Here is a 23,323-nt window from a genome sequence, read left to right on the forward strand (position 1 = left end):
GACTCTCCTTGCTGAGGATACAAGGCCCCAGATCAGATTAGCAAATGGCTGACGATGACCAGGGTTTCAAGCGCTTTCAGAGAGCCTCTGACACAGAGAAGAGCAGTCTCAGTTGAGATATTGAGATGAGATATTGGATAAAAATGTTACTTTTGTATGTCTTGTCACAATAAAACCAGGATAGGTGCTGGAACATTGGTCGTGGAGAAGTGAGTTCCCTGGGCCACAATGAAAACGGCTTTGAGCACTTGTTTTTTTTTCAACTAACAATATCAGACCACCTATTACTCCTGTCCAATCCCCCGTACCCCAATCCATCGTAATTTCTTATTCTTCCCCATCTATGCTACAGTTTATGTTCTTACATACTGGAACTGATATGAGACAGACAACTAGCATCCCACACAGCTGTTCCAAGGATAAAGTTTCCTCGGAAGTAGTATATCCTATGCAACACTACAACAGTGAAAAACCAACAGTCTAGTCTAGTCCTGTCCTGTCCTGCCCAGTCCTCTCCTCTACTCTACTCTACTCTCAGATGACCTCATCCCCCACCCAACCCCACATGTCTACTACGGTACACCCAGAAATAAGAGGATGTGTAAGAACATAATGTTTAGATTAGGGACATATACTACCGGTCAAAAGTTTTAGAACACCTACTCATTCAAGTGTTTTTCTTTATATTTACTATTTTCTACAGTGTAGAATAATAGTGAAGAAATCAAAACTCTGAAATAACACATATGGAATCATATAGTAACCAAAACAACTGTTAAACAAATCCAAATATATTTTATATTTGAGATTCTTCAAAGTATCCAACCTTTGCCTTGATGACAGCTTTGCACACTCTTGGCATTCTCTTAACCAGCTTCATGAGGTAGTCACCTGGAATGAATTTCAATTAACAGATGTGCCTTGTTAAAAGTTAGTTTGTGGAATTTTTTTCCATCTTAATGCATTCGAGCCAATCAGCTGGTTGTGTTGTGACAAGATGGGGGGGGGGTATACAGAATATAGCCATATTTAGTAAAAGACCAAGTCCATATTATTGCAAGAACAGCTCAAATAAGAAACGACAGTCCATCATTACTTTAAGACATGAAGGTCAGTCAATATGGAATATTTCAAGAACTATAAAAGTTTCTTCAAGAGCAGTCCCAAAAACCATCAAGCGCTATGATGAAACTGGCTCTCATGAGGACTGCCACAGGAAAGGAAGACCCAGAGTTACCTCTGCTGAGGATAAGTTCATTAGAGTTACCACCCTCAGAAATTGCAGCCAAAATAAATGCTTCAGAGTTCAAGTAACAGACATCTTAACATCAACTGTTCAGAGACTGTGTGAATTAGGCCTTCATGGGCAAATGTCTGCAAAGAAACCACTACTAAAGGACACCAATAATAAGACGAGACTGGTGGAAATTTGTCCTTTGGTCTGGAGTCCAAATTGGAGATTTTGGTTTCAACCTCCATATCTTTGTGAGACGCGGTGTGGGTGAACGGTTGATCTCTGCATGTGTATTTCCCACCGTAAAGCATGGAGGAGGAATTGTTATATTGTGGGGGTGCTTTGCTGGTGACACGGTCGGTGATTTATTTAGAATTAAAGGCACACTTAACCAGCATGGCTACCACAGCAGCGCTATGCCATCCCATCTGGTTTGCGCTTAGTGGGACTATCGGTTGTTTTTCAACAGGACAATGACCCAAAACACCTTCAGGCTGTGTGAGGGCTATTTTACGAAGAAGGAGAGTGATGGAGTTCTGCATCAGATGACCTGGCCTCCACAATCCCCCGACCTCAACCAAAGTGAGATGGTTTGGGATGAGTCGGACCGCAGAGTGAAGGAAAAGAGGACAGCAAGTGCTCAGCATATATGGGAACTCTTCAATACTGTTGGAAAAGCATTCCAGGTGAAGCTGGTTGAGAGAATGCCAAGAGTGTGCAAAGTTGTCATCAAGGCAAAGGTGGCTTTTTGAAGAATCTCAAATATTGTCACGTTGTATGAGACAGGAGCAGGAAATATTTTTTTTAATCCTCTACTCAAAATAGAGTACATCATGAACATGACGTACGTGTTAGGTTTGAGCTTTGTACGTACACACACACACACACACACACACACACACACACACACACACACACACACACACACACACACACACACACACACACACACACACACACTTTTGCTCTTGTTGATTATTGTTCCATGTCCGTTGGTCTTGTGACCTGTGGTCTGTTGTATAGGCTTGCGTGTTACTGTGTTAGTGTGCACATGTTATTACGGGTTTCATCCTGTGTATTTATTAAAGGTTTCTACCTAGCTCTTTGTTTAGATTTATATATATATATATAAATCTAAACAAAGAGCTAGGTAGAAACATGTAATAAATTACATATATATAAATCTAAACAAAGAGCGGAATGAGCAGGAGTACCGGGGGAACCCGTGACAAATATAAAATATATTTTGAAATGTTTAACACTTTTCTGGTTACTACATGATTCCATATGTGTTATTTCAGAGCTTTGATGTCTTCACTATTATTCTACAGTGTAGAAAATAGTAAAAAGAAAGAAAAACCTTGGTATTAGTAGGTGTACTAAAATTTTGACCGGTAGTATATATGGAATAAAGATGGAGTTTCTGCCTCTGCTTGCTCTTTAGGGTCTAGCCCAGGTTACTGTAAAAGCACACGTGACAGCTGCCGATAACCCCCACTAAAAAAGGGATTAATGAATACATGTGATTGATTGGCTTCACCCCCTAACACTCACGTCACAGTCCTGTATGTCGTCCATGGCCAGCAGGTTGTTGCCATGGTGCAACTGGAACTGGATGACTTCAAGGGCACGCCTGACTTCGGCCTCCTCGCGGCCCCGGTGGGGCCCGCAATCCCTCACCATGTCCTGCAGCAGCAGGCTGTACTTGCTGATCCGCTGCACCGGCTTCAGCAGATATGATGACAGGTCCATCTTGTCGCCCAGCTCTATCTGTTTTTGCTAAAGTGTTGGGAAGATATACAGTGCATCGCGTAAAGTATTCAGACCCTTTGACTTTTTACACATTTTGTTACGTTACAGCCTCATTTGAAAATGTATCAAATATTTTTTCCCCTCATCAATCTACACCCAATTACCATACTGACAAAGATAAAACAGGTTTTTAGAAAAAAATTAAATATCACATTTATATAAGTATTCAGACCCTTTACCCAGTACTTTGTTGAAGCACCTTTGGCAGTGATTACAGCCTTGAGTCTTCTTGGGTATGATGGTACAAGCTTGACACACCTGTATTTGGGCAGTTTCTCACATTGTTCTCCGCAGATCCTCCCAAGCTCTGTCAGGTTGGATGGGGAATGTCGCTGCACAGTTATTTTTTTCTCTCTCCAGAGATGTTTGATAGGGTTCAAGTCCGGGTTCTGGCTCAAGGACATTCAGAGATTTGTCCCCAAAGGCACTCTTGCATTGTCTTGGCTATGTGCTTAGGGTCGTTGTCCTGTTGGAAGGTGAACCTTCGCCCGAGTGTAAGGTCCTGAGCACTCTGGAGCAGGTTTTCATCAAGGATCTCTCTGCTCTGTACTTTTCTCCGTTCATCTTTCCCCTCAATTCTGACTTCTCTCCCAGTCCCTGCCGCTGGAAAACATCCCCACAGCATGATGCTGCCACCACCAGGCTTCACCGTAGGGATAGTGCCAGGTTTCCTCCAGACGTGATGGAGGGTCAAGATAATGGGTTTTACTAGAGAAAGCTTGAGCTGACAATGAATTGGTGATAAAAACACAATCTGGCAATCCATAGACAAGATGTTGGTGTGTGTGACCCGAGATAGAGATAGCCTGGATGAGTTTAGAACAATCTCTCAACAATCTCAGATCTTCTTCGAATCTGGGAAACTAAGACGGGTTTGGAGTAAAACAACATCCCGTGCGGATAACCAGGAGATGGACCAAGGTGGCTTATGGGAGGGGTTGAACCAGCCCTGACTAAGCATTTTTAGGTCCTATATTATATCTGTTTGTTCATTTTCAGTTAGGTTACTCGGCCCAACAGTCAAGACTGTTGGGTAAACCAGTCTCATTATTGCAGTAATTAATCTATATTGAATAAAGATGATTGTCTGAAGAAATGACAAAGTCTCTCTCACTTGTTTAGAATATTCCACCACAGCTGTCATGTGCCTTTTACTGTGGAGTGGCTTCCGTCTGGACACTCTACCGTAAAGGCCTGATTGGTGGAGTGCTGCAGAGATGGTTATCCTTCTGGAAGGTCCTCTGTGGAGATGAGAGAAACTCTGGAGCTCTGTCAGATTGACCATAGTGTTCTTGGTCACCTCCCTGACCAAGGTCCTTCTCCCCCAATTGCTCAGTCTGGCCAGGCACCCAGCTCTAGGAAGGGTGTTGGTGGTTCCAAACTTCTTCCATTTAAGAATGATGGAGGTCACTGTGTTCTTGGGGACCTTCACTGCTTCAGAAATGTTTTGATACCCTTCCCCAGATCTGTGCCTCGACACAATCCTGTTTCGGAGTTCTACAGACAATTCCTTCGACCTCATGGTTTGGTTTTTGCTCTCACATGCACTGTCAACCGTGGGACCTTATATAGACAGGTGTGTGCCTTTCCAAATCGTGTCCAATCAATTGAATTTACCACAGGTGGACTCCAATCAAGTTGTAGAAACATCTCAAGGATGATCAATGGAAACAGGACACACCTGAGCTCAATTTTGAGTCTCATAGAAAAGGGTCTGAATACTTATTTAAACAAGGTATTTCTGTTTTTGTTTCTAATACATTTTTTTTTCTTCATCTAAAAACCTGTTTTTGATTTGTCATTACGGGGTATTGTGTGTAGATTGATGAGGACATTTATTTAATAGATTTTAGTAAAGGCTGTTAACGTAACAAAATATGAAAAAAGTCAAGGGGTCTGATATTTTCCGAATGTACTTTATAGGTTACAATAGATTTAAGGTAGATACAATGCATCAGGGCCCTACTTTAGTATTGATTTGTTAGGCCTTTGCCCATGCAAGTTATTCCTTCAATAGCGTCTTAGTAGGAATGTCGTACAATAGGAAAAGATTATGGAAATGCAGGAGTATTGAGAAGTTCATGTTAAAATATACTATTAAAGGCCTCAGAATTCTTTGCAAAACCGGTTGTTCCAGTGATCCACTTCCACAAAAAATGAATTGATCTAATATTAATGTACTGTTGTGAGGGATGGTTGAAGTCCTCACCTTGAAGAAGTCATGGCCGTGGTTGAGGAGTAAGCGGTCTGACTTGGGTTTGTTCTTGCTGTAGAGGGCGTACAGACCAAAGCACTCTCTCTGGATAGAGGAAAAACAATCCAAGCAACAACGTTGAAACCTCGTTTTCAATTTCCAATGAAATACAACAGAAAATATCTCTATGTTTCATATTGTTGGGAAAACAGGAAATTGGATAAAAAAATCTTAGGAAATTCCCAGGAACTCTGTTTAATCTCCAGTGTGCACATCTGGAATATTTTAGACAGTGGTAGACACTGCCTGCTTGTTGATTCAACAAGATTTTAGTTGAACTGACTTGTGGCATGCGGTCCACATCAATTGTTGGTGACTGCAGATTACAGATAAGATACACAAACAGTCTGAAACATCTTTCACCCCAATAAATTGTTGTTGATTGTTTGTATAAGAGCAGTTGGATTACAATATACTGTAATACCGGTTTTACTTTCCTTTTAACTTCCCTGTGAGGTGATGGGGACACTACCCTGGAAAGGGGGCCGTCCTTCACTTAAACCTATCATCATCATCATCATCATCATCGTTTTTGATCTTGAAAACTATAAAACAATTGATGTAATAACAGTGGACTTATGAACAAAATAATGAAAGATTGTTTTGAGTGAAATATCCCTTTAAGGTTAAGGTTAGTTATCAAATGGTTAAGGCACGTAACTATGGGAACCCACATGTCGTAGGAAGCTGCGTCCCACCCTGAAAGGCTCTTGGAGGCAGCCCTCCAGCTCTTTCAGGAAGTGGTGTCGATGGAAGTCATGGAGCTTCTCCAAGTTGCCGAAAATGCTCCCCCTCTGGCCCCTTAGGTCCTGAGGCACGTCAGGCCTCTCCAGCTCGGGGAAGTAGTGCTCTCGGACATAACCTAGAGATCGTACATACTCCCTCTCAGTCAACAAGAGCTCCTCCATGATCCTCTGCAACTTCCTGTCCACACAAGAAACATGGAATAGGGATTTTTTTTAAAGATGTTTACAAAGCATTCGCAACATTAAGAAACATACATGCCAAATATAGACCATATATTGTGTTCCCTACAGGTTATAGAAAAGAAGCTTTCCGTTCGGTCCGGCCTACCTACAGGTTATGGAAAATGTGCTCTTTTAGTTTTTCACCAGTAGGTTTTCTCAAGGAGAACGCTTCCACTTCTCAGCCAAAGATAATAAAAAAAACACTACATTAAATACTACAGTAACGTCTGCAAAAACACTACAGTAATACTACATTATACCTCAATCAGCAAAAACACTACCTTTATTACAGTATATACTACAGTTCTCTTTTACTACTTCAGACCCCTTTTTCCACATTTTGTTACATTACAGCCTTATTCTAAAATGTATTAAATAAAAAAATGTTCCTCATCAATCTACACACAATTCCCCATAATGACAAAATGAAAACAGGTTTTAGACATTTTTGCAAATTTATAAAATAAAATAAAAAAACGTATTTATGTAACTATTCAGACCCTTTGCTACGAGACCTGGAATTGAGCTCAGGTGCATCCTCTTTCCATTGATCATCCTTGAGATGTTTCTACAACTTCATTGGAGTTCACCTGTGATAAATTCAAATGATTGGATTTGTAAAGGCCCACACATGTCTATATAAGGTCCCACAGTTAACAGTGCATGTCAGAGCAAAGAACAAGACATGAGGTCGAAGGAATGGTCCGTAAAACTCCAAGACAGGATTGTGTTGAGACACACATCTAGGGAAGGGTGCCAAAACATTTCTGCAGCATTGAAGGTCCCCAAGAACACAGTGGCCTCCATTCTTAAATGGAAGAAGTTTGGAACCATCAAGACTCTTTCTAGAATTGGCCGCCCGGCCAAACTGAGCAATTGGGGAGAAGGGCGTTGGTCAGGGAGGTGACCAAGAACCCGATGGTCACTCTGACAGAGCTCCAGAGTTCCTCTGTGGAGATGGGAGAACCTTCCAGAAGGTCAACAATTTCTGCAGCACTCTACCAATCAGGCCTTTATGATAGATTGGCCAAACTGAACCACTCCTCAGATAAAGGCACATGACAGTCCGCTTTGCGTAAGCCAAGAAAACAAGATTGAACTATTTGGCCTGAATGCCATGCGTCACATCTGGAGTAAATCTGGCACCATCCCTACAGTGAAGCATGGTGGTAGCAGCATCATGCTGTGGGTATATATTTCAGTGTCAGGGACTGGGAGACAAGTCAGAATCGAGGGAAAGATGACTGGAGCAAAGTACAGAGAGATCCTTGATGAAAACCTGCTCCAGAGCAATCAGGACCTCAGACTGGGGCGAAGGTTCACCTTCTAACAGGACAACGATCCTAAGTACACAACCAAGGCAACGCAGGAGTGTCTTCAGGACAGGTCTCTGAATGTCCTTGAGTGGCCCAGCCAGAACATCTCTGGAGAGACCTGAAAATAGCTGAGCAGCGATGCACCCCATCCAACCTGTAAGAGCTTGAGAGGATCTGCAGAGAAGAATGGGAGAAACTTCTCAAATACAGGTGCCAAGCTTGTAGCGTCATACCCAAGATGACTAGAGGCTGTAATTGCTGCAAAAAGTTGCTTCAAAGTACTGAGTAAAGGGTCTGAATACTTATGTAAATGTAATTTACGTTTTTTATTTTTAATACATTTTCAAAAAAAAATTAAAAACCTGTTTTTGCTTTGTCATTAAGGGGTATTGTGTGGAAATTGATGAGGGATTTTTTTTTTGAATAAGTCTGTAATCTAACATAATGTGGAAAGTCAAGGAGTCTGAATACTTTCAGAATGCACTGTATATTATAGTTTACTGTAAATTACAGTATAATACAGTACATACTAGTGTTCACTGTAGTGTCTTTGGAGAATTTAGCCCGCAAAAAAACTACAGTGAATACTATATTGTTTATACTATAGTATTTTTTCATGTAGGTATATCCGAATAAAGTGTGACTGGTATACTTAGTGTAGTTATTGTCAAGGTTTCAGGCAAATAATCTTCATCTGAAATCTAACAAAGACCCAAAGAAAAACCATCTCTATGCTGCCCTTCTACTAACACTGCATGCTGTAAATGTCATTTGTCACTCAGTTATTTATTTAAACTGCCAGTAAGCATGATATCAAGACTTGTTTCCCAGAACCATTTCAATAACAATGCCATTTTGTTTGTCTGAATTGCAGATTGTTAATAACTCTTGGGTGACTGTTGGCATGTTGGGTTTATTGGAATTTCTGGGGAAACATTTGCATGTTATTTTGGGATTGCTTTTCTCATAGCTGTTGAGAAGGGGGAGGTGCATCACTCACAGAACATTGTTGCCATTATCTTCAGCTTGTGTGTCGGCCAATGACGAGACATTCTGGGTCCTGTCACCAGTCGGGTCACAGGGGTCAAGGAAGGACACTGAAGACACCTCTATGGGGTCACCATCTTCTCTGTCATCGTCCCTTTCCCCATTTGTCCTACAGCAGGAGTTGCAAGAGCAGAAGCTTCCATTATGGGAGATATCACAAGGGTTTTGGGGGGACTGCAGGGCCACTACTGAGGGCTGACTATGGGAGTGTCTTGCCGACAAGGGGGAGGAGCCATACTTTGAGGACAGGGGAGAGCTGATACAGGAACCCTCACTCAGGGATCCCCCCAAAGTGCCAAGTTTCCATGGAAACGCCTCACACCCAGCAACCAGATCCCCCATTTTGAGGTCCGTCTCACTGTGGTGCCTTCCTGGTCCACCATCTCCATCTTGGGGCACCGCTGGTGTCAGTTTCCCCTCTATGCCGGGGGATTTGGCCAACTGGGATGCTTCTTTGGCTCCTTTGCTCCTTTTCAAGTCATCTTTGAAAGGGAGGTTAAAGCACGCAATGTTAGCGCTGTGCCTAGCACGGCTGTCTTTGCTCTCCATCTGTTCCACGGAAACCCTCCCTGAGTTATTGGCCATATCGGCCACCCCTGGAGGGGAGTTTGAGGCTTGGGTTAGGGAGCAAGGGGCCACAACCACCTCCTCCTTGTCTTCCTCCTCTTTCTCCCTCTCCTTCCAAGTCTCCAACACCCTGTCTTTCACTTGAGCTCCGCATGCTGTGAGCTGCTGCTGGTATTTGTTGGCTGCATTCTCCTGCCGCAGCCTCTCCCCCAACCGCTGGCTGACTTCCTGGCACTGGACCCAGGTCGCATTCCACAAATTCATCCCCCTGGAGCTCTTCACGCTGCAGGTTTTGATCTTCTGGAAGTGTCGGGACGAGAAGCAGTCACCCAATCTCTCCTCGTAGGTCTTAAGCATGCTTAGACAGGCTTTGGCAGGATAGCACCCTGTCTCTAGTTGCTCAAGATATTGCTTGCATTCCTTGGCGAGGGCAGCAGCCTAGAGGAAACAATACAGAGATCAGTGTTATTTCAGAAGTGTTGGAGAAGTTAGAAGTGGTTTTATTTGTGTGTATCTTGGATGGGGTGTCAGGGTTCTGAAAAGATTGATGGGAATATTGATGACTGTTGTGGCTAGGGGTTAAAGAAGTGGCCTGTCTGTATATTTTTTAAATGTATCAATCCTTCCTTCAGTTCCTCAGTTCATACTTGTTATGAGTTACAACAGACAACATGGTAGTGGTGGTCAAAGTATGGTTGGAGAAATAAAGCAGAGTTAAGGTATAAATTCGCATTAGTTGACATTCCTCTATAAAAGTCCGATACATTTCTGGCAATTGGGAGGAATTTAAATGAAATTAAGAAGGTAAGGACTTAAGAAAGGAAGAGAAGGAATGGACTATTTTTCTGAGTATTTTGACAGAACCAGGGTCTTCCTCAACTAACCTCTTCACAGAAGCGGTAGACATGCACCATGTTGTCAAGCTCGGTACGCCGATGCTCAGCGCGCAACATAAAGTCGGCCATATTAGATTTGAACGTGTTCATCACAGTCCTAAAAACCTCCGTCTCAGGGTTGGAGTTGGTGGAACCCAGAATCTTCTCCACCTCCATCACCAGGGTCAAGGTCTCCTGTTTCTTCTCCTATGATGAACAACAAAATGTCAACATTTCCACCACAATATTTTACAGTAGGGTTATTTTCTGCCCATGCACCCTTATTTCAACGCTAAACCCACCACTGGTGTGCATGGCAAAATAACTCTATTTTCATGTCATCCTACAAATGTAAATGCCTGGAGTTTGCTGAACGGCATTGGCACGAGGATTGTAATCGGTGCTATGGTCAAATGACATGAAAATAGAGCTCTATGGCTACACACACCGGTGATGGGTTTGGTGTCGAAATAAGGATGCATAAACAGGAAATAACCTCATACCCGATTTTATATGTAATTGGGCACTTTTGCTTCCATTGGTCCTTGGGCCTTGTTAAGGTCAACGACATCATGAACTTTACCCAGTAACAGGACATTTTAGCCAAGAACCTGGTTGCCTCTGTCAGGAGGCTGAAACTTGGCTGCCAGTGGATCTTCCAGCAACCCCAAGCACACGTAAAAAATCACCAAAGAAATTGTTAATTTAACACAAAAAAAATCAACATTTTGCATGTCTCCGGACTTGAAACCCATCGAAAACATGTGGTTTGAATTGAAAAGTGCAGATCAAACATATCAAGGATCGGGAAGGCTTTTGTATGGAAGAAGGGTCTAATATCTCTAATGTGTTCTCCAATATTATAAAACCATTTACAAAAAGGCTCAGTGCCGTTATCCTCGCAATGTGAGGTATTGAAAACAGAGGTGCCAATCATTTTTACCCCCATTTTTTTTTTTTTTTATAATATTACTTGTTGAACAAAATCTCTTAATCTGAGCAATTGTATTATAAAATAATACAATATATACATACAATATAGCTCAGTATTTGTATTATTTATTTTATAGTCTAACCCCCAACCCAACTGTACCTTGGCCTGAGTGAGGACGGTGTCAAAGCGCTGAAGGGCTTGGTTCACACTCTCCAGTGTGTCCTCAGTGGAGTTGGAGAACTTCAGCCATTGCTCTCCTTCTGTATCAAACCATGCCTTGGCCTACAAGGTGAAAAGAGTATTAGTTTTCTTTCAATGATGTTAGGTGTGCTTGATTCAACAAGAGCAAGCAGGCACAGTTCCTGAGTGACAAGGAAGAAAGTATGCACTACACAATATACAGTACTTCTAGCTGAATGTTCTGTAAGGTTAGAACCTCCTGACCTACCGTGTTAAGATTTGACTCCGCCTCCCTGAGTTTCAGCAGGAAGTCCAGATACTGTAGTGATTCATTGGACTTCATCACCAGGGTGTGAACATTCACCTCCACCTGGTTATATAGGACCGTCACCAAGTCCAAGGCATCCCTGTAGTGAGAGTTGGACGTTGTCAAACATTCACTCCAGTCCTTACCTCTCCAACTTGATAGATTATGTTTGGTCAGTGGTGTTCTGGCAGAAAAAAAGGTTTCCTTGGTATTACCTAGATCCCTCAAACTCAACTCCGGACCTCGGGGCCAGTTCCACTGCATTTTTTTTATTGTTCCCTTCTAATCAGGGACTGATTTAGACCTGTGACACCAGGTGTGTGCAATTAATTATCAGGTACAACAGAAAACCAGCAGGCTCCGGACCTCGTAGGGGTAAGAATTGAGTACCCCTGACATAGATGGTTGCTACCATAGAGCTGGATAGAGGGCTCACTTGCCAAGAAGCCTGTTTTAGAATGGGCAATGCAGTGGAGGGCAAGTAGTCGACTGGGTAGGTGGGACATAGAAGTGATCAAAGATAGGTGTGCCCTCTTTCCATCTCTAAGGGTGCTACACACAGTTAATCACAACCATTTATGAATTAGATAAATAACAGTACCTGTAGTCGTCGGACTTGGTAAATCGAAACTCCTCCCTCCTCATTCTGGTCAGAATGGCCCCACCTTCTCTCTGTAAAGGGACCAATCGGGCATCCTGCAGAACCTCTTTCATTGAGGTCTTCTGATCTTGAATAGATAGCTGAACATCCTGAACCAAAAACAACGCAATGTAAAAAAAATCAGCCCCGAAAAAATAATGCTATAGACTTTTAATTTATAATTGTAATGAGCTACCTGGGCGGTGTCCGTTTTTAGATTACCATCAATTTTCTTGATTGCTCTATGTAGTAAATGGGCTGCCCCTTGCAAGTCCGACACAAAGGAAACCAGTTTCTGAAACAAAGGAAAAAGATTTTAGGATCCAGACTCATCCCAAAACAACGCCGATACAATAGATTTTGTTGATTGATGCTTCAGAATAGCAAAGACAACAGCTACATGAGTGCGAACAAGTTCACTTCCAAACCGATTTCTTGCCCACTAAAGCCATTTATAAATATTATACTGTACCTGGTGAAACTGCAGCCAATCAGTGTGGCTGTAGGGAAAGTTCCCGCCTAGGTCAGAGGTCAGCTGTTGTCCCTCCACCATCTTGTGCAGGGCCTTCAGAGAGGTCACCACTTCCATCTGATTGACAGGAGGCATTTGTATTATTTTCCCTTTATTTAACTAGGCAAGTCAGTTAAGAACAAATTCTTATTTTGAACGACGGCCGAGGAACAGTGGATTAACTGCCTTGTTCAGAGGCAGAACGACAGATTTTTAGGGCAATAGGGCTATATTCAGTATACCAACCCTACCTTGTCACAACACAACTGATTGGCTGAAACTCATTAAGAAGGAAATCAATTCCACAAATTAAATTTAACAAGGCACACCTGTTAATTGAAATGCATTCCAGGTGACTACCTCGTGAACCTGGTTGACAGAATGCCAAGAGTGTGCAAAGCTGTCATCAAGGCAAAGGGTGGCTACTTTGAAGAATCTCAAATATAAAATATATTTTGATTTGTTTAACAGTTTTTTTGGTTACTACACGATTCCATATGTGTAATTTCAAATATTTGATGTCTTCACTATTATTCTACAATGTAGAAAATAGTAAAAATAAAGAAAAACCTTGGAATGAGTAGTTGTGTCCAAACTTTTGACTGGTACTCTATGTGCTTTCTGACCTGTAGCCCAGGGTGTCTTTCAGGGCGAGGGCCTGCGTCTTTATCCACCAGTATCAGCACACTATGGACTGCATTCAGGGCTTGTTCCTTTGGGGCCGACCAATAAGGGAACATGTCAGGACAAAGGCATCATGCAAGGTCATCATAATGTGTTCTTCACTCTCGGGATTCACATGTGTATTTTGTCCCCAATATGTGTTTAAATGGTTGGTAAATATCTATGATAGAAAACGATAGATCATTATCAATGACATAATTGACTACTGTGCAGTGGACAGAAATCCCTATGAATTCATATAGGATACATTTGGGGAAGTCAGTCACATGCAGCAACCAAAATCTCCTTGTGGACTTCCCAGGACACAGCAATCCCCAAACTATCATTAACTGCAGCAAAGATGCTTTACTTTACTCAGAGCAATAGCTTGTGTTGTATGGCTCTGGTTGTATGACCTGTTGTTGTCATCTATGCCATGGTGTCTTTGTTGATAGTCTTTTTTACCTCAGTGCTTGAGAATGCAAGAAAAATCTGGCAAAAGCCAATAATGTGAACTAAACTGATCTGAACTGATGAACTGCTTGACCTGCCACCATATTGCATTTGAACGGTGAGTAACTAGATACACCACAATCGGCTCTCTATCTCCAAATCTAAATGGGTGGATTACGGGTTAATAGTTGACTTATTGTGATGTGATGACTCATATTTTCCTAACCTGAACCATCATTAGGGCTTTGTAGAAGAGGGAGGGAGGGTGCATCTTCCTGGCATTGACCACCACTGTCATTCCCAGGTCCCGGACCTCTTTTCTAGAAAAGAAAAAACAGGGAAGCGTGTTGTGGCACATTTAAAAGTTGTTCACACTTTCCTGGAATTCTCCCTCATCAGATCGAAGTGTTATTTGAGCGGTTTTAGTGGTTTCACCTCTCCTCTCCCACTGACTGTGTCTGTCCGTCTCATGCACTACATGCACTACATGCACACACAGTCAGTCCCCCTCACCCCCCCCCCCACACACACACACACACACACACACACACACAAGCTTCACCGTAATTGCTCCATCTTAGGTTACCAGTTGGGTCTGTCTGTTCTTTAGAAGACATGCATACCAGAGAGTTGGCAGTCAGCGTATGGCCTGCGGCAATAGTGTTGCTATTGTGGTTTGTCGGAATGCCTCTTAAAAGGTTAAATGAGGAACATTCCGGGAATGATGTTAAAGGGACAATCTGTTTTAACGAGACAGCCGTCACCTTGAAATTCAATGTGTGTCCATTGAAGCTGCGTAAAGAGATTAGATTGTAAAATGTGTATTATGAGGACGTTTGGCTTTTAAACACCTCCGGCTGTGAGACCAGTGTCAGCTGGGGGTAAAGCTATAGGGTTAACTGAGAACACAGTGGATGACATGTCTCTATTTCTTCATCAGTTTAAGAAGTGGGAGACTATGGCCCTGTTCAAATACTTTACAACTGCATCCTTCCTTCCTTCCTTCCTTCCTTCCTTCCTCCCTCCCTCCTCCCTCCTCCTCCCTCCTCCTCCCTCCCTCCCTCCCTCCCTCCTCCCTCCTTCCTCCATCCCTCCCTCCCTCCCTCCTTCCTCCCTCCTTCCCTCCTTCCTTCCTTCCTTCCTTCCTTCCTTCCTTCCTTCCTTCCTTCCTTCCTTCCTTCTGCCATTAGAGTAATCACTGATATGATTGAACAATTTCACAACAGACCATGTCAGTTTCGCTGATAAGTTCAATGAAGGGTGGAAGGAAGGATAAATTATCAATGTATTCGAAAAGGGCATAGTAGGGTTGCATGAGACATAAGATTGGTGGTATTTCACTGCCCTCCTGTGGTGAAAAGATATAGCCACAAATCCATGTCAAATGTTTTGACGGCATGCATTAAAAAGTGATGAGAGGGTTATCTAAATGTCTTCCAAACCATGTAGAATATTTACTTCCATTTCATAGTGTGTTCACAATACGTATTACAAGGACACACAAAACAAATGCACAAATCACAATTATAGTAAGGTAAGAGTGGACAGAACAGGGCCCGGTTTCCCGATAGCGATGGAATTTAGGCTTATGAGAGTTTTAACGATGCATCATCCCTACAATGTCCGAATATGTAACGTGTTTCCCAAAACATCACAATGAAAGAACGTTTGGCTAAATGTGTTGTTGATACTGATATCATCAAAACAACAGCATTGCTGATCTCCGATCAACTTTCTCCAATCAAATCTTACATTAACATTAGAATTATTACACAATACCGACGACGGATCAGCTCCAAGAGAGATATTATCGCCCAGGCTTATTTCGCTGCAACTATTGTGGAAGCTTATTCTAAAGCTAAACCAATAATAATGCATTAAATCACAGATTTGGCACATCATTGCAGACATGTTGTTACACATTATGAAATATACTGAAACAAAATATGAACGCATGTAAAATGTTGGTCCCATGTTTCATGAGCTGAAATAAAAGATCCCAGAATTATCCATACGCACAAAAAGCTTATTTAGGTCCTTGTTATTGAGCATTTCTCCTTTGCCAAGATAATATTAAGAAATTGATTAAACAGCATGATCATTACACAGGTGCACCTTGTGCTGGGTACAATAAATGGCCACTCTAAAATGTGAAGTTTTGTCACAAAACACAATGCCACAGATGTCTCAAGTTTTGAGGCAGCGTGCAATTGGCATGCCGACTGCAGGAATGTCCGCCAGAGCTGTTGCCAGAGAACTTAATGTTAATTTCAATACCATTCTCCACCGTCTTCAATGGACACTGGCACGCTGGAGAAGTGTGCTCTTCATCAGATGAATCCCGATTTAAACTGTACCAGGCAGATGACAGACAGCATGTACGGCGTTGTAGGGGCGATTGGTTTGCTGATGTCAACGTTGTGACAGAGCTCCCCATGGTGATGGTGGAATTATGGTAAGGGCAGGCATAAGCTACGGACAGTGAACACAATTGCACTTTATCAATGGCAATTTGAATGCGCAGATGTTGTAAGGATCTGTACACAATACCTGAAAGCTGATGTCCCAGTTCTTCCATTGCCTGAATACTCAATAGACATGTAACCTATTGAGCATGTTTGGGATGCTCTGGATCAATGTGTACGACAGGGTGTGGGAAGCAAGTGGGAAAACATTCCACCGGCCACAATCAACAGCCTGATCAACTCTATGCGAAGGAGATGTCACGCTGCATGAGGCAAATGGTGGTCACACCAGATACTGACTGGTTTTCATATCCATGCCCCTACCTTTTTTTATTAAAGGTATCTGTGACCAACAGATGCATATCTGTGTTCCCCGTCATGTGAAATCCATAGAGTTGGGCATAATTCATATATTTCCGAAGACTGATTTCCTTATATGGAAACTGAATGCAGTCAACTGAAATGTGTCTTCCACATTTAACCCAACCCCTCTGAATCAAGGAGGTGTGAAGGGGTGCCTTAATCGACTTCCACGTCTTCGGCGTCCGGGGAACAGTTGAACTGTCACTCAGTAAAATCTTTGAAATTGTTGAATGTTGTGTTTATATTTTTGATCAGTGTGTATTGAGTCAAAAATAACAGACAGTGCAGCCTGCAATTTGCAAAACAGAACTCATGCAGTCATTTCAGTTTTCATTCATAAAAAAAAAAAAAATCCTTTGCTGGTTGAAACCGTTGCAAAGACATTGGCAACTTTGTATTGATAGTCAACTTCAGAAACATTGCTTTTGGGAAACTGAGCCCAAACCAGTTGATCACCTACACCCTATACAAAATCACAGACAATAAACTCCCTTGAACTACCACCAAAGATATTTAGGGATCGATTGGTATTACCTGGGGATGGAGTGGAGGTAAAGTAGCACTTTACACACCTCCTGGGCAGACAGCAGAGGAGACATCCAGGCCTGCCTGTTGCCATGGACCTCCAGCACGGCCCTGCCCACCCTGTCTCTGCTACCTGGGGGTGGAGGGGACAGTAGAGGGTGTCATGGAGAGGTTAGATAAAGAAAAGTGTGGACCAGGGGCGTATTCATAAGGGAACAACGTAGCTACATTTGTGTTTCTTATTGGACAACACTGGGTAACACTGGATGTCATTCAGAACAAACACAATACCTGGTAGACTGACGAAGCCCAGGTGAAGTAGGCCACTGATACTTCTGAAGATGGAGTCTTGGGAGGGAGGATATGGAGGAGCTCTGTGTATGGGGGAGGGAGGTAGAATTGGGGGCGCTGAGGGCTTGGGCTTTGGACTCTGGAGTTTGGTGTCAGGTCCGATGGAGGGTGCAGTAGCCTGCGTTTCAACTTTGCCAGGCGAGGGATCTTGAACTAAAAAAAATGACAGATACATTTGTCCAGCCAGAAAGTGAATGTGTTCACGTCATTTATTGCATCTTCTCTAATAGGTATCTGATTACGTCTGTGTTTATCATTTTAATCAACTTAATCCGTGTTGTTCAAGACTGTGCTTAGACTTCTGTTCTAGCCTAACCCCAACACATCGCATCCAACCAAACAACTAATCATCACATACTGTATTTTAGTGCTGGGATAAAACAAAAGCCTGCACACAGTCTTGAACAATACTGATTAAGTTGATTAAAATGATAAACACAGAAGGAGACATCAGTGACGCATTAATAGATGTCTCACTAACCAGGATTGAAGAACAACGCTCTACTGTAAAGTCTTCCTGGTCAAGATTTGACCTTTTAGCATTGGGAGCATTTATTTGGGGGACATAGATCTCAATGGCTGTCTTTCATACAAATATTAACCTTACATGCCACAGTTGCACTATGTAAAGCCTTTAAACATTGCACATGCTCTCTCCCTGTAACCAAACACTGCCAGGCTGTTAAGCATGGCTTTGATTTTGAGCATCCTAATTGGCTTCTTCTAGAGCCAACAAAGGCTCGTCTGTGCTCCCTCTCCCTCACCAGTCCATTAGTCTTGAGTCCTCCGAGGGCCCTTGTGAGGGTGTAGGGAGGAAGGGTTTAATAGGGAATGGGGACAGTCCCCTCCCTCTCTTTCTTCCCTAGCCCCCTGCTAGACCTCTGAGTGCCCTTATGAGTCCCCGTGTGAGGGTGTAGGGAACGGGAACAGTGCCTTCTCCTCCCTCACCACCACTCTCTCTCCATAAAATGAGTGTCTTGTTTACTACCATAGCTAATAGCCACTGGCCTAAGGGCCCCCTTCGACACAGCACACTCCCTTCAGCAAAAAGGGGGCCAAGGTTGAGTTTAAATTAATTGGTGTACACAGAGATGGTTTCAGTGTCCCTTTGAAACATGCACTATTTATGAAGCAAGACAGTAAGCTGGATGAGGTACAACAATACTAGTCTATGTTGCAATGTTGACGCAATACCAAAGACATCACTGTATGGTTCAGGTCAGCACAAACGTGTGTAAAGGGAACAGTAGTCCCTCTTACCATTCTTTGCAGACTGCCACCTCTCCAGCTTGGGGGACACCAGGCCGAAGGCATTGATTTTCTTACACTGCACCTCCTGGACACAAACGGGGGTCATCTCTGGACAGATGTCACTGTGGCTCCTGTTGTTCAGTTTGTGGACCAGAGGACTTCCTCTGGCAGTCTCGGACACAGTGGAGAGTGCCCTGGGCTTGGCCTTGTGTTTACCAATGGTTTTCACTGCCTCCGGGTTCCAAACTGGCTTGGAGTTGAAGTCACAGTCAAATGCATAAACCACACCCTGGTGATGGCCCACCGGAGGTAACATTAACATTGAGTCAGGTCCTGTTTGATGGGCTTTGTGGTTTGTTTGAAGTTCCTGGTTATGAGGTTCCACTTGGCAGAGTTTATGAATGGCTTGAGGTTCTTTAGTATGTTTTCCTGGTTTGTGAGTTAAGGAAGGTTTGTTAGATTTGTGTGGTATGTGATTTAGGTTTGGGGATTCCTTAGCAAAGTGCCCATGTTGGTGTGGCTCGTGACTTACAATAGGCTCCTTATAGTGGTTACAGCACTCCCAGTGATCCTGACCCAGACCTCTGGCGTGACCCTTGAAGCCCGACTCCTCTCCCCCGCAGGGGCCGGACTCCTCCAGAGCAGCTAGCAGTCCTACGCTCCCCCTCTCAAAGGGAACTGGGTTGCGCAGTGCTGCTAGGTAAGAGTCCCTGTACCTGCACTTTAGTTCATGCCCACTAGGCTCCTGCCCTAGCCTCCTCTGGCTGCATGGTGTGCAAGTCTCCCCCGAAAACCTGAGGGTGCACCCACAAGGGGTGCTGCTCCCAAGTGGTATAGGAGGAGGGGGCCTGACCGGTTTGAACAAAGGGGGAGGATTAGAAGGTTTGGGAGTCCTACTGCATCCCACAGGAGACTCTTTCTCCTTGGAGATCTCTACTAAATCCACATAGTCACCTTCAATCTCGCAGTAGTTCCAGCTGGTGTCCCAGGTGTTGGGCGACACCCAGCCCACAGGCTTGACTAGTGGTTTGGCATGCGGTTTGGTGACAGATTTTTCATGGTCACCCTTGATTAGTTTCGAGGTACCGTCCATGAGTCGCAAGGACACAGATATCCCGTCCCTGGCAGGAAGGATCATGGTCTCCAGAGAAAGGGAGGAAGCGGTAGAGTCAGAAGAGGATGGAATCTGCAACTGCCGTGACTCAAACGGTCCATCCCGGATAACACTTGATGTAGTCATGGTCTTGTGCTTGACCAGAAACTCGGGGATTGCCACTTGCGCCCAGGGCACCTTCATCACTCCCTGGTCGGTGGAAAGCAGGCAGTGGGACAGCAGGGTGCCATGGCGGCCGTCGTTCACCTCCCTCAGCCAATCAAGGGTAAAGATATAGGGGTAAGTGGTGTCGGGGATGGGGGTCTCCTCCACCTCGTGGCAGCCCTCCTCCAGGAGACTCTTGAGGACAATGCGGGCTGCCTGTTCTCCAAAGGGCTCCACCTGCAGGTAGAAGTCTCCGGGGCGCAGCAGGAGAGGGTTGAGGGGGGCCAGTTGGATCACGGTCCTGTCACGGAGGCACAGGGGCCAGCCCTCACAACGGAACAGCACATCCGAGTATGCAGCCTGGGGAGAGGGAGGGAGGGATTGGAGAGGGGGTGAGTTGCATGGATTTATTATCCCTTATGTCAGAGTTTCTCATCGTCAGTACTGCAGAAGGATGGCACGTTTTTGTTCCAGCCCAGCACCAGCTCCAATGATCTCAACCAATCATCAACTCCCTTGATGAGTTTAATCAGGTGGTTTAATGCTGGACTAGATGAAAAAATAATAAAATGATCCAACATTTATATTCCTGTGGTTCCCACTAGGGGTGTTCTTCAACTATGTATTATGTGACATGAGAAGACTATAATCCAAAACAAATCAGGCTTACTTCTACTTTAAATTGCATTTTACAGACTGGAATGCAATGAGGGAAGGATGAATAACTAAAATTCATCTTCATATGTGCACTGCTGAGCTGTGGTTATGAAAAACTGAACCCCAGATTCTGGCCTAAACCCAACTTTTCTTGAGCCTCAAACAAAGACAAATGGAATCCTAGACTGTGTTTTCTCTTTTCTATTAAACACTTTGAGGAGAAACAATCAAATGTGATCCTTTGCTGAGCGATGTCAGCTCAGTTGCATGTCTGGCTAGGATCCACAGAAAATTCATAAAGCATGAACAACAGCTTGGATATATCCCGCGACAGACAAGTAAACCTTTTGTTGTCTTTTTTTTCAATACAGTTAGAACCACAATGTGAACCCCTGCGGTTTTACTGTTACTGAACTCAAGTTACTCCATCTATTCTGTGTGTGCGTGTGTGTGTGCGCATGCGTGAGTGCTTCTGTGTACTCACACACGCCGCCTGCTGCACACTCTCCAAGAGGTGTTTGGACGGGATGAGGAAGTCCAGCAAGCAGTGCAGTGCGTCACCGTGGAAGCGCTCCTCGATGGTCCTAAACAGCTGACTGAGGACGGTGGGCGCTGTGACCTCAAAGGGTGGGAACAGAGCCGACAGGGCACTCTGGATGGACGAGTCCAGGGATTCTGGGTTCTGAGGGACGGGGCAGAAGAGATGTTTTTTGTTTCAAGTCACCTCCCACATCAACAAACATGTTCATACAAGTCCCTTTTTATTTCATTTCACTTCCATATAAGATAAGAGAACAAAGAGTGAATGATAATGTCATTGTACCCTGACCCTTTTTTTCATTGCAGAAATTGGAATGCAAGTATGTTTGCCAGAGTGCAAATCCCCAGATGTGTGTGTGTGTGTGTGTGTGTGTGTGTGTGTGTGTGTGTGTGTGTGTGTGTGTGTGTGTGTGTGTGTGTGTGTGTGTGTGTGTGTGTGTGTGTGTGTGTGTGTGTGTGTGTGTGTGTGTGTGTGTGTGTGTGTGTGTGTGTGTGTGTGTGTGTGTGTGTGTGAGTAGCTTCAGAGGTCCGTGTCAATTTTCACTTCCACTGGTGTTGACAGCACCACTTTGTTTGAAGAAAGTAGACATAACCGCAGAACGTCCAAAAATATCAACACACGGTAAATGTCAAGCCACAGGACGCTATTCTTCTTGACCTTTACCCCTATACTGGGCCCTTTGGAATGACTCTAAGCAAATCACTTTAGCATCTGCAACCAACAAATGTTGAACTTTGAAGTACTGTACGGTAGTGGAGGTTCCTCAGAGGAGGAAAGGGAGGACCGATTTTTAAAAAAAAAATCAAAAAATTATACAAATGTATCCTCTTTAGATAAAACTATACTAAATATAGTCACGTCACCAAATACCTGATTAAAACACATTGTTTTGCAATGAAGGTCTACAGTAGTCTCAGCAACACACTCTAGGCCAGCACCATGGTGTAGCCCAGAGGACAGCTATTTTCTGTCCTCCTCTGGCTATATTGACTTCAATACAAAACCTAGGATGCTCGTGCTCCTCACCCCCTCAATTATGATAACTTCCGGAGGATGTCCTCCAACAAATCAAAGCTTTTGCAGTAGGAACTAACTTGTTGTCCATCCAATCAAAGGATCAGAGAAGGAACCTAATACTACGCATGTGTGATTTAGAATTGTGGTGAGTTGGATAGATTGAGATAGTGAATAGTACAGTGAATTGATGTTGTTTCATTCTCTGGAGTACACAGAAAGAGATGCCCACATCAGATCCAAGCTTCTGGAAAAAAGCTACATTGATCATGTAATGGACAAAGGTCTGCGTATTCCATCTGTGCAACACAACAAAAAGGTAAGAAACGGGTGTTGTCTTATCGACGCTACTGCATTTTGGGGCATGCAAGAGTTGGCTTTTAGGGGGCACGATGAGAGGGAAAGCTCCGCTAACCAGGGCAACTACAAGGAGCTTGCAGAGTTGCAAATTATGATGCTTTAATTACTGAGCATATAGACCTTTCTACTGTCTTCTCTGGGATGTCAAAGTCAGAATGACTTGATAGCTTCCATCACATCATCCATTAAAATGGAGGAAAAAAAGAGGTTGACGCAGTGCCTTTTCTCACACGGCAAATGGAGAAACCACAGACATCAGCAGTCACAGACATCAGCAGTCACTAGCAGTGGTCAGTTATCATCAGGTATGTGGACGATCGGGTCTTTATTCAGGAACGGGTTTTTTGGGGGGGCTACTTTGATGTGTCAAGTGGGCGAGATGTGCAGTCTGTGTTCGATTTAGTGAAATCTGAGATGTCAGAGTTTAAGTTCATGGAGAAACCTGTTGCCCAAACCTATGATGGTGCTTCTGTAATGGCTCCTGACTTAAATGGCCACCTTCGTGCATTGCTATGCATTCTCAAAGATAAGGTTTTCCTTGTGACACTTGGAGGCTTCACCACTTTTGGTGGGGGGGGGGAGTCGACCAAGAGGGTGATGTTGCTTGAACAGGCTGGATGTGCTTCTTGCCGAAAAATGCACAAACGCATTGGAGTTTCACTTCTAGAATTGTCAACCCTGTTGCGAATAATTGTGAGCAATGGAAGGACACCGTTACCCTATTATAGAGCACCCTACCATGGATGATGATACAGTGTCATGTGCAGATGAGTTCAA

General features: G+C 43.7%; 1 protein-coding gene across 1 annotated transcript in view; it reads right to left on the minus strand.

Moving 5' to 3' along the window:
• Positions 1–23,323, minus strand: part of LOC135529080 (uncharacterized) — a 93,244-nt gene that overhangs the window by 9,371 nt on the left and 60,550 nt on the right. The window contains exons 5-20 of the mRNA XM_064957991.1: positions 21,116–21,313; positions 18,726–20,334; positions 17,406–17,618; positions 17,124–17,247; positions 13,988–14,081; positions 13,272–13,358; positions 12,607–12,723; positions 12,331–12,429; positions 12,096–12,244; positions 11,456–11,594; positions 11,167–11,289; positions 10,083–10,280; positions 8,585–9,636; positions 5,975–6,224; positions 5,256–5,345; positions 2,789–3,013 (exon numbers count right to left, since the gene is read on the minus strand). Coding sequence (XP_064814063.1) covers positions 2,789–3,013; positions 5,256–5,345; positions 5,975–6,224; positions 8,585–9,636; positions 10,083–10,280; positions 11,167–11,289; positions 11,456–11,594; positions 12,096–12,244; positions 12,331–12,429; positions 12,607–12,723; positions 13,272–13,358; positions 13,988–14,081; positions 17,124–17,247; positions 17,406–17,618; positions 18,726–20,334; positions 21,116–21,313 — 4,767 coding nt within the window. The remainder of the gene's footprint in view (positions 1–2,788; positions 3,014–5,255; positions 5,346–5,974; positions 6,225–8,584; positions 9,637–10,082; positions 10,281–11,166; positions 11,290–11,455; positions 11,595–12,095; positions 12,245–12,330; positions 12,430–12,606; positions 12,724–13,271; positions 13,359–13,987; positions 14,082–17,123; positions 17,248–17,405; positions 17,619–18,725; positions 20,335–21,115; positions 21,314–23,323) is intronic.

Source organism: Oncorhynchus masou, chromosome 5 (genome assembly GCF_036934945.1).
Source record: "Oncorhynchus masou masou isolate Uvic2021 chromosome 5, UVic_Omas_1.1, whole genome shotgun sequence".
Classification (NCBI taxonomy): Eukaryota; Metazoa; Chordata; class Actinopteri; order Salmoniformes; family Salmonidae; genus Oncorhynchus; species Oncorhynchus masou.